Here is a 12,337-nt window from a genome sequence, read left to right on the forward strand (position 1 = left end):
CCTGAGGAGTACAATCCTTTCTGCCACGAGGATCCGGACCTGTAGAAAGCTGGTCTTTGCCTTCCCGTGAGTTGCCTTTCCGCCGAGCTGGGCATGGAAGATAAGGGTTCGTTTCTCTTCCAATAAGAATACGCCATGAGCATTCTACAGTACATGCCACGTCAGTTTAGACCGCCCAAGATAACGAGCTACTCAAGGCCCAAGGGTGTGGGAAATTCCTTCTTCGTGACAATCCTTCTTGTTGGACAATTCACTCTCCTCTCTCTCTCTCTCTCTCTCGCTCTCGCTCTTTCCCGTCTTTCATCAATACGTGCGATGGCTACCCTCATAGACCTTTCTCCATTCACGAGCCGTCACAGCTTTGCACTCTTTAAGTCACCCTCTCTCGATCTTGGGACGTCTTCCAGCTCTTCCAATCTTTCATCATGTCTCACGCAGAAGCCCTACAAACAGAATACATTCAAGTGTGGACGTCGGACGCTTCGATGTTCAGTAGCCAAGGATTCCACTATTTCTCCTTCGAAGGCCGATGGCGACAAATCCAACGGTTACTCTGTGGACTGCGTTGTTGTTGGGGCCGGCATAAGCGGTCTCTGCGTCGCGCAAGCTCTTATGACGAAGCACCCGGGAAAACCTGGAACGCTTCTGGTGACGGAGGCCAAGGACCGTGTTGGGGGTAACATAATCACTGTGGAGAGGGACGGCTACCTTTGGGAAGAAGGCCCCAACAGTTTCCAGCCCTCAGATACCATGCTCGCAATGGCGGTACGTGCCTTTGAGATTGAGTTTCCTCCTTTTGGGTTTTCTTTGCGTCGACTCTTTACTTGTTATGAGTTATGACTCTGAACCTTTGTTAATGCCGCCTGCTCCCCTGGAAATCATGTAAATGTTTTCGACCACGATGGGGCATGTTTTTTTTTCTTTCTTCCTTTTTTTAAAATCCTCCATTTGCTAATGTATTCCTCATCTACACGAACATTTAACAGCATACAGTGGTTCTTTTATATAAAGAACCGTCACATAAATTGGGCAGTTGCCTCATATTAGTTGTCTACCCAGTGTCTTCTTGTGAACGATTTATAATGAATGTCTTGCAATTGATATGATTGGCAGAATATATAGAATCCTAGTGATATAATTGCTGAAATTGAGAAAAAGATGGTGGAATTTGAAAGGAGAGTACTCTAAAGGAATGAAGTAGTCAAACAAGGAAAATGGGATTTTAAAGGGGATACCAATGCAATGTGGAGTGAGATGGTTATGTGTATTAAGAAGGTGGCTAAAGATGTTCTAGGTGAATCAAAAGGAAAGATCCATTCTTATAGAGAGACGTGGTGGTGGGATAGTGAGGTTCAAGCTGCTAATAGGAATAAAAAAGCTAGTTTTAAGACATGGCAAAGAACTAAGGATGTTGAGGATCTTCAAAGGTATAGGTTGGATAGAAATGAAGCTAAGAAAATTGCGGGAAAAGCAAGGGAAAGGAAATATGAAGAATTATACAATAAGGTGGGCACAAAAGAAGGGGAAAAATCTATTTATAAGATATCTAAGATGAGGGATATGAAGATTAGAGATCTTGATTATGTTAGATGTATTAAAAATGGAGATGGTAAAGTATTAGTTTGTGAGGAGGATATTAAGAAAAGATGGGAAACCTATTTCTCTAGTTTACTAAATGAGCATTCTTCAAGCACTTATGTTTCGGACAATTACACTTTTCACCAAGGCACCAATGTCCGAATTTATATGCATAGAATTTCGATGTTCGAAGTAATAGAAGCTTTAAGGATGATGAAACTCGGCAAGACACAAGGTCTTGATGAAATCCCAATTGAGGTATGGAAGAGCTTAGGAACCCATGGACTAGTTTGGTTGACTAAGTTGTTTAATAAGATTATGAGCACAGGGAAAATGCCAGATGATTGGAGGAGAAGTGTTGTGGTTCCAATTTACAAAAATAAAGGAGATATTCAAAGTTGTAATAACTATAGAGGCATTAAATTGATGAGCCATACGATGAAATTATGGGAGAGAATAATTGAAACCCGTTTGAGACACTTAACTACAGTTACGGAGAACCAATTTGGGTTTATGCCGGGGAGATCTACAACGGAGGCTATTTACTTAATTAGGAGACTTATGGAAAGGTATAGAGAATGTAGGAAAGATCTTCATATGGTATTTATTGACCTAGAAAAAGCTTATGATAGAGTCCCTAGAGCGTTAATTTGGCAAGTACTAGAGAAAAGAAGTGTTGCAAGTAAATATGTAGATATAGTTAAGGATATGTATGATGGTTCGTGACTAGTGTTAGAACAGTGGGGGGACAAAGTAATGAATTCCCGATAACAGTTGGGCTACATCAAGGGTCAACTTTAAGCCCATATCTAGAGTCAACTTTAAGCCCATATCTATTTGCACTGGTAATGGATGAATTAACCAAAGACATTCAAGATGAGGTCCCCTGGTGTATGCTTTTTGCGGATGATATTGTGTTGATTGATGAGACCCAAGTGGAGATTAATACCAAATTAGAATCCTGGAGAGTAGCTTTGGAATCAAAAGGCTTTAAACTTAGTAGATCAAAGACAGAATATCTAGTTTGTAACTTTAGTCATGATCGGGCAGATGATGAGGTGGTGATACTTGACGATAAAGAGATTCCTCAGAGTGATTGTTTTAGGTACCTAGGTTCAATCATAAGTAAAAGAGGTGAGAGGATGAGGTTTCCCAAAGAATTAAAATAGGGTGGATGAAGTAGAGAGGTGCGTCCGGAGTCTTATGTGATTGGCGCATTCCATTAAAGTTTAAAGGAAAATTTTATAGGACCATTGTTCGACCAGCTATGATGTACGGTGCAGAGTGTTGGGCTGTTAAAAAGAATCATATAGATAAACTCAGTGTAGCAGAAATGAGGATGCTAAGATGGATGAGTGGCAAAACTAGGATGGATAAGATAAGAAATGATCATATTAGAGTTGGTCTGAGAGTTGGTCCCATAAGTGATAAGCTTAGAGAAAGTCGTTTGAGGTGGCACGGCCACGTTCAACGGAGACCTATAAATGCTCCTGTTCGGAGAAGTGATATAATCCATATTGAAGGAACTAGAAGAGCTAGGGGTAGACCTAAGATAACCTTAGGAGAAGTGGTGAGAAAGGATATGTATAGCTTAGGCCTTGTATCTAGCATGGCCTCGAATAGAACTGATTGGAGGGCAAGAATCCATGTAGCCGACCCCATTTAGTTGGGACAAGGCTTATTGTTGTTGTTGTTGTTGTTGAGAAAATTCATGCTAACCTTTCGATACTTAGGACTGCTGACTGCTGAACACGTTCTTCTGTTCTTTTGGGATACTGGGGATGATGGTTACTACACTTGTAACTTTGTAAGCTTGGATCTTGGAAGCACCTTCCTGATCACTCCAACCAAGTGATTTTGGCAAATTTGTTGGTTGGTGATTTCAAGGGACATATAATTTGGAACACTGGAAAGGCAGGCCTTACTTAAAGTTAGCTACCACCATTAGGCCTTAGATACATAATTCCTGGTGAATTTAGAGGACTTCTTTAAAACAAGAGGTTTTGCTTATAGGAAGTTGTGCTAAGTTTTATATGACCCATGAACCAGTCTGAGATTAAAGGCTACAGCTCAAATTGTGCAACTTAGAAAACTTTGCTTTTGGTATAGCAAATGTAAAACCCAAATGAATCCTTCAAGCACCTGAAAGAAACACCTCATTCACCATGCTAATGCTGACATGAATCAGCATGAGCAGGGATTTGGAAGAAAATGTTGAAGGTCTACCAAAAGATCTTGATGCATCCCTTCTTCTACGGCTTGATTAACTAGCCCACTCAAATCCTTGGCTTACCCAAAACAAATAGGGGAGGTTCACTTTGGTGAATGCATCTATAGATTTTGAATTGAGCTCTCTGAACCCGCTCGTCTGTATGAAGGAAAGAAAGCAGATGAATAATATGAATACTTCCAACCTGTTATTTGAATTTCCTCATTTTTGGTTGCTACAAGCTAGAAGTATCTGCTAGTGCATGTCTTTTCTTGAACATTCTCCCCCTTATTGCCTGCAATACATTATTATTCATACCTGAAACCCAAAAGAAGGATGGAAATTGAATCATTGTAATTAAGGAGAAGATAAATAGACATCGAGAAGATCATTGTGACACTGGTACCTGTATTGGAATATAGAGAAGAGAAAGAAATGTAGAAAGCAGGCCAATTTTATCAGAGAGTTCAATTTAAATACTTGCAGTCTTGCACCATTACCTTTTTTGTATATGAAAAAGAAAGGAAGAAAAGATAGCTGAGGTTTCACTTTCAGTACCGAATGTGCTTCGTAGGGTCTCTTGTTTTAGGGTTTTTTCCCCCAGTTTTGACTGATGTACATGAGTATCTCTTTGCTTTTTATTTCTCTCTTAATGCAATTGACCTTTATCGAAGAAAATAAAAAATTTCTCTGTTTAAAAGAGACATGCAACTTAATAACTAACATTGAAGCAATTGTGTTTCTTTTCTTTGGGTGTATGCATTCCTTCTCCACGTTAGCTCCACCTGAAGAATCAACCGCATTGTAGCTTTTACATTCACTTCCAGAAAATCGTTTTCCTGAATGCAGATAATTCCTTTTTTTGGGTTCCAGTTTCATTTTCTTTACTCGTTTTTACAATTGGTTACGTTCAAGTTGCAAGATAGCCTCATTTCCAGAAGCATGCACTTAATTGAATGTTTGAGACTGGGAATGACTGTATTTATGTATTTCTTTCTTTTAATTTAAACTATTTATCTGTATCCTTGTTTCATGTTTCTTTTGATTAAATTATAGTCCTGTTTTGCAGGTTGACTGTGGGTTGAAGGATGACCTTGTTCTAGGGGATCCTAATGCTCCACGTTTTGTACTGTGGGGTGGAAAATTGAGGCCAGTACCTTCAAAGCCGACTGATCTGCCTTTCTTTGACTTGATGAGCTTTCCTGGGAAACTCAGGGCTGGATTTGGTGCTTTTGGGATTCGACCTCCTCCACCAGTTTGTTCCCATATCTTCTCTTTGGTTTTGGAGACACAAAAGTGCACGTATTCACATGCAAACAATTATCCACATCCATACCCACGTTGAAACCTCTCTGTCTCTCCCTCTCTCTTTCTCTATCTGTTGCTTTGTTTCTCTGTCTCTCACTCACTCACTCACACACACACACACACACACACACACACACACACACAGACGCACTCATGCACGTACTTGATTAATTTTTTTCTCATTTCTAAGTCTTTGACAAAGGTAACAGGATCATGAAGAATCGGTTGAAGAATTTGTGCGTCGTAATCTTGGTAATGAGGTTTTTGAACGCTTGATAGAACCATTTTGCTCAGGTGCTTAATCAGAGTCATCAATTGACACTTCAGGGTTGTTTACTTCCAAAGTAATATTCTTAGAAATTATGATGGTCCTACATTCAATTTCCATGCATGATGATCTCCTAACTCTATAGTTTTGGTTTTGTAGACATTGCCAAGTAGTTTCAGGGTTGCTTCACCTTTTTTTATCTTTCTTTATAGATTGGCTAAACTAAGCAAAACCAAAAAAGCAATGGCATGGAAACATATTATTATTTACCAATTAGAATTGTCTCCCAAGGCCTATGATTGCCTCAAAATGTCCAATATACATACATTATTGGACCTTTTGAATAAGAGTGAAGAAGACCTTATGGAAATGACAGATCTTAGTCTAGAAGATCTAAAAAAGATAGTGAGCATTCAAGAAACCTGAAACCAACTTGTCTCGTGTTTGAAAAGAAAATTAAGATTCTGTGATTAGTAAGAGTCTGATTTGTAACAATGCTACTTATTTGAACCAAGAACTTTGATCCCCTTCGCCCCACCCAGCCACGCACATGTACAGACACATACGCACAAAAAAAGAGTTCCACTTATGAAAGTGATGATTACTTGTACTTGGACTTTACAGGTTTTTCCCTCTTTAACCTGCAGAGTTCCACTTGTGCATTTTTCTCCTGCAAATTCGGTGGTTGGTTTTGTGGATCAAATGGCCAAAGTAGGTTCTGAAACTTCTAGGACTAACATTTTAGGTTGTGTAAAAATAGTGGAACACTACATTGGTAGTGTGTATTGTATACATTTTTTAATACCGGAACTCATATAATTCAAGTAATATGACTTAATTATGCATTAGAATAAATAGGCAAAATGTAAACCATATCCCAGAACTTGGATCATGCTTGGTCTGTTACAAAGATTCAAATATAGAAGAGTTAGCAATTCAAGTAAGAAGTCACCACTATTCCTAGAATCCTAGATTTATGGTTTCGAAACAAGGTCCAGTCTGGATAAAAACTTCTAGAATGTTGATATTGCTGCTAAATTAAGATTTATCACAAAAGCTATCCATTGCATGGCATGGCAGAAGAAACGCTCGATTCTTCCACCATAACAGTCCTATAAATGGAATCATCAACATATTGGAAGTATCTGTCCATAGGGTGTAGATTCTGTAACTATGAGGAACTTTACCAAGAGCCACCGCCACTGGATGGTGCCTGTTTAACTTTAACTAGCTTTGACATGTATTGGAGGCCAGGAATGAGAAGGTACTGTCCACACATGATGACCTAGCATATGACTGACATCACTGATCCTCATCCTAAAGCGGCAATGATGATGGAAAGCTTAATTTCCTAAACTACCAATGCCCAAAATAGGCTGAACGAGGAGTTCCCATGGCATGTGGCAGTGCACACTGTTGCCCTATGCGTACCACACTCATCTCTTGATGTAGCCTCAAGTGAATAAGGGCCCGTTCTTCCAAGATCTTTAGATGATTAGTAGGGAATAGACTAGGGTTTCATAATTAGGTTGTGGATCTAGGACTAGGCTTTTATAGTTATAGAGTGATGGTTCTAAGGATCTAGGGTTAGGGTTCACAGTTTAAAGGTAGGGTTTAGGAAAGTAGGGCAGCAAGGAATTAGGGTTCAGGATAGGGTTTGGGAATTTAGGGTAGTCAAGGAAATAGGGTTTAGAATAGGATTTGAAAATTTTGGGCAGGAAGGATGGAACCTCACCCCCCCCCCCAATAGTTGCAACCTTCAATTCCCAAGTAAACCCCCACCCCAGCCCCTCACTAAGCTCTTCCCTTTTCTCCTAACCTCCCTGCAAGCACCTCCCACAGTAGCAGCTCCTCTTCCCTAGAGCTCCTAGATCCCCTCCCATCCCCTCCCTTTTTCTCCCCATAGGATGGCACTCCTCCCCTCCCCCTATTGCTAAGTTTACTTCCATCAAAAGCCCTTCCTCCATTAGGTTTCAGAATTTGGCAATTCTTCTTCAACCTTTGAAATCCTAAACCCTATTTGAATCAGTACTCCTATGTCTCTCCAACCCCAACTCCATTCACCTTACCCTTTTGGGGATTAGTATCTGGTCTACGTGGAATGCCACAGGGCGGTTCTTGAAGAAATTCCAAATCTACGGTCCTCAGCAGATCATACAATCTCCACAACTACATGAGTAGATGATGCCACATGGAAAAATCTCTTCAAATAATTGATGTGACATCTCAAGGACAAATATGTAAATGCTAGTAAAGGACTAAGGGCAATATGGTCCCCTTAAAAAAATAAAGGTGTCCTTTCTAGTCCTTTGTTTGTAGAAAAATGACAAGTGTAATAGCTTTGTATCTAATATTAATAAGTGTAATAGGGCACTTTGAATAGAAGTTGCCTATAAATAAAGGTAGTAAGTGTGAAGGAGGCACTTTAGTTCTTTGGAAAAATCTTTGAAGACTCCATAAGAATCTATGAATAGTGCTCTCTTCTTGTAAAAATGCTTGCTTGTAGACTCTCTCTTGTGTAATAAAGAAAGTTTTTCATGGTAAGTTTTCCTCTTCTAGTCTTTTAAGTATTCCTTAATCTTTTTGGGAACCCAAGCTAGGTAAAGATGTAGATCAACAGCCTTTTTTTCTTTATTTCTCTTAGTTTTATAGAGGAAGGATTTGAGATGGCATGCCTACAGTCGTGCCTCTACCATCTCCTAATCCCCTCTATACCTTTTTGCATTGCATACATTAATAGGTTATTATTTATAAATCCCTTAATTTTCTTGTAAATATTCACACACGCCACTAGTCACGCAAAAAAATTGGCCATGTGGGTGTGGTTTCACTTTCTCATGTGACTCCACGCACATCTCCCCCAATTATGGTATCATATATATATATATATATATATATATATATATATATATATATATACATATACTACACATACATACACACTGAATATTGACTTCTTCTTTTGTTCACAATTTTGTTTTGAGAAAGTCAATTTTTTCCTCCCAGAAAAAAATTAAAATTATCTTAAAAACAGAAAATATTCTGGTCCCACTAAGTCATAAACTGGCTAAAGTGTGCAGCATATAAAGAAAGTTGAAATTCAATCACCAAGTATTTATTGCTGCAAAATAATGGTTTTTGGGAGAGTTGATGACTCCGACTTTGGATCTTGCACAAATTTTCCAACAATGTGCAAATTGTTGCTTCCATTGTATTCCTCTACTGCCTAAGTACTTTTTTCAACCTTTTACTGCAATGATTTTGCCAAGAAATCCTAAGATGAGTTAATTAATTAATTTATTTTTTATTTAAAAGAACAAGAAAGGAAAAGAAATCATTTAAGGGCCGAAGCTGTCAAAGTTCATGAAATAGGTCACAACGTTGCCTTTATAGTTTACAATTCTTATGTTTCAGTTGAAACAAAATTTTAAACCAAAATTTCAGTTTCTTTTTGTTTCAACAGCCTATGTAACAAAAATATTTTTGAAGGTTTCTCAAAATTTCTCCCAAACTTTGTACGATGATATCACATGTTGCTTTACTGAATTTGATTAATGGTGAAGACACTGTTTCATATCTCTTGTTTTGTGTAGTAGGTACTGAATTTTTTTGATATGTTCAGAAGCTATGCTGAGTGCTTGTTTGAGCTTCCTATGCCCTACTTTACAAGGGTTAAACTCAACTCAACCGCCTATTCAAAATGCTTGCGGTCTACTGCCCAATTTTTTTCATCAGTTGTTGATTGAAGAGCTGTTATTTCATATAATATTTTGGATGTAAACTTGGTTTTCATTGGTGGTGGTCCGATCTCATTTTAATAAGAAATGACATTTCATGCAGGTGTATATGCTGGTGATCCTTCAACACTGAGCATGAAAGCAGCATTTGAAAAAGTTTGGAAGCTAGAGCAGGATGGTGGTAGCATCATCGGTGGAGCCTTCAAAGCACTTCAGGAACGGAAAAAAAGCCGGAAATCTTCTCAAAATCCGTAATAAAATTGGCAGTTTGAAGATTTTGTTCTTTTTATCTTTCTTGTGCATATTGTTTATGCTTCTACTGACTAGCATGCAGGCATTTGCCAAAACCCAAGGGACAGACAGTTGGATCTTTTCGTAAGGGGCTTAAGATGCTGCCAAATGCAATTTCTGCCAGGTATATTTATTTTATGATGAATATATCTTGTAATCATTTCTACTATTCTTTGAAAATTTGCTGAACCTAATGAAGTTGCATTAAATTCTTAGGTTGGGTAGCAAAGTCAAGTTGTCTTGGAAACTTTCGAGCATAAAGAAAAGGGATGGTGGAGGATATACTTTGATATATGAAACAGCTGACGGATTGGTTTTTGTTCAAACAAGGAGTGTTGTCATGACCGTTCCATCCCATGTTGCAAGCAGTTTGTTGCGTCCTCTTTCTGTATGTTCTGGTTTTTTAACCCCTCTGCTGTGTGATTCAGCTTTCTTGTATTTCTTTGGAAAATTTAAAAATGGATTCCTGGATTGGATTGGGTTTTTTATTTGTTAAACTGTCTTGAATCGTCCTCTCCAGTGTTTGGTTTGTTTTATAAATTCCAGTAATGATTGATTGGTTAAATCTGATATGTTAGTGTCTCGATTGTAATTTATATAGTTGCAGTTGTTTTGTTTCAATTATATCTCTACTTGCTTTTTAGTCTACAAACTTGACTCAGAATCTCCTGTTTAGCATTTGCAATCTGACCCTTTAAAATTTTCAACGTTGAGAGTCGTGATTATCCACCTGTAGCCTGCAAACAAAGTTGTATTATCTCTGTAGGAAATAAAACCATTATGTGGTATACTGGAATCCCAATACTAATTAATTTTCCTCTTTAGACCCCATGACTGAAGGCCCGTTTCTGTTTCACTCCTGTATGGAACAAAATTGTTACCAGTTTTCCAACGAAATGACATTTCACTTCTAAATTTTCCACCTGAAAACAGACCAAGCAAGGGTGTAGTCCGCCAGCAGGTATATCCTGGGGCAACTTTCCATTAGAAATAAATACCTGAATCTGAAAGTAGCTGGACAGTTGGAAATAAGTCCGTACTTCTACTTCAACAACAACAACAACAACAAGCCTTATCCCAACTAAATAGGGTCAGCTACATGGATTCTTGCCTTCCAATCAGTTTTGTTTGAGGCCATGCTAGATACAAGGCCTAATCTATACATATCCTTTCTCACCACTTCTCTTAAGGTTATCTTAGGTCTACGCTTAGCTATTCTAGTTCATTCAATCTGGATTATATCACTTCTCCGTACAGGGACATTTATAGGTCTTCGTTGAACATGGTCGTGCCACCTCAAACGACTTTCTCGAAGCTTATCACTTATGGGAGCAATTCCCAAACCAAATCTAATATGATCATTCCTTATCTTATCCTTCCTAGTTTTGCCACTCATCCATCTTAGCATCCACATTTCTGCTTCATTGAGTTTTGATTATATGATTATTTTTAATAGCCCAACATTTTGCACCGTACATCATAGCTGGTCGAATGACGGTCCTATAGAATTTTCCTTTAAGCTTTAATGAAATACGTCAATCACACAAGACCCCAGATGCACCTCTCTACTTCATCCACCCTATTTTAATTATTTGGGAAACATCATTCTTTATATTATGGAAAAAAATTCGATCGAAATGGTTGAAATTTTGACCGAAATGCCTACAAAATTCAAATTCGAAATGAAATAAGGTACAGGGATGAAATGTGTCCTATATTGTATATCGGTTGATACAAGTCGAAATTTCGGCTCGATACCATATCGAGCCAAAATGACACTTCCGTAGGCTTTAAAATGACCAATATCGAGCTAGTTTCGACCTTACCGTCATTTCGAGCAGTACTGAGCGATATCGCCCTGGAGATTTCGAGTTGTTTTTGAATTTTTTTTGATTTCTCTTGCTTTCATCCCTCTTTACACCTAATTTCTAAAACTCCATTTTCTTCAAACACTAGATTTTCTCCTCCATTTGTGCATTTTCTCAAATTTTGCAAGGTGAGTAACCAATTTCCGCATTTTTTTTATTTTTGTTTCATTTGTGCCTTAAATCATCTTAGATCGCTTCCAAATTTATGTATGTTTACTTTAGAGTGTTGATCTATAAATTTGTAGTGTCAAAATTATTTTTTGATTCTTCCTACTATTTTTTTAATTTTTCTGTTATTAAAAATTATTTACTAAATTATGTATACTGCAAAAAATGTGTATGTATAGTACATGTATAAGCTTCAAATTAATGTATGTGAGAGTTGAGACACCATATTACTGTGATGGTGTTGAATTAATTTTTTTTCTTTTGTTAATTATGTAATTTACCTGTATTTAATATATATTTAAATAATTAGAAAAATATTTAAATATTAAAAAAACTAATTAATTTCCGTTTTAAATTTAAAAATAGCAGAGTATTAGTGGAAGCATGTATGCATTTTTTGGAGCATGTTGTGGATATTTTTAAGATAGTTTGTGTGTATTTTATATATTTTTAAATTATTTATATATTAAAAAAAAACTTTTATATATATATATATATACCAAACGAAAACCCAAGAAACTAGAACTCAAACCCTAAAACCCTAAACTCCCTACCCTAACCCAAAAACCCTAGAAGTAGAACCCTAAGCCCATGGTAAACCCAAAAGTAGGCGGTCCCAACCAACCAGCGCAGTACACCAATTACTAACTCAGAGGGTGCGTCAGGGCTGAACGTGGAACCCAAGTAGATCCTCACTTACAGACTAGCTGTTAGGGTGCTACTCTTTTTAAGAGTGTTCCTTTCGGACTGCATTCCAGTAGGTGGGAGTAGCCTGACGGGAAAACCTTAGGCATGACCAACTGAAAACCCAACACCCTCTAAAGGTTTACTCACTCATGGATGGAAGAAAACTCATAACTACCTTTATTGATTACGGGTGATAGATTACAAAGACTAAATGGACACACTT

The 12,337-nt window shown here is 37.8% G+C and overlaps 1 protein-coding gene across 1 annotated transcript in view; it reads left to right on the plus strand.

Moving 5' to 3' along the window:
- The first annotated feature begins 50 nt into the window (after nucleotides 1–50).
- The window catches only part of LOC149019775 (Flavin containing amine oxidoreductase family), a 49,342-nt gene continuing 37,055 nt past the window's right edge, over nucleotides 51–12,337 (plus strand). Inside the window, exons 1-6 of the mRNA XM_089153762.1 lie at nucleotides 51–765; nucleotides 4,857–5,042; nucleotides 5,305–5,389; nucleotides 9,204–9,351; nucleotides 9,435–9,515; nucleotides 9,608–9,779. Of these exons, the coding sequence (XP_089009888.1) occupies nucleotides 136–765; nucleotides 4,857–5,042; nucleotides 5,305–5,389; nucleotides 9,204–9,351; nucleotides 9,435–9,515; nucleotides 9,608–9,779 (1,302 nt within the window). The 5' untranslated portion in view covers nucleotides 51–135. The remainder of the gene's footprint in view (nucleotides 766–4,856; nucleotides 5,043–5,304; nucleotides 5,390–9,203; nucleotides 9,352–9,434; nucleotides 9,516–9,607; nucleotides 9,780–12,337) is intronic.

Source organism: Hakea prostrata, chromosome 4 (genome assembly GCF_041222555.1).
Source record: "Hakea prostrata isolate BN-2017 chromosome 4, UWA_Hpros_2, whole genome shotgun sequence".
Lineage (NCBI taxonomy): Eukaryota > Viridiplantae > Streptophyta > Magnoliopsida > Proteales > Proteaceae > Hakea > Hakea prostrata.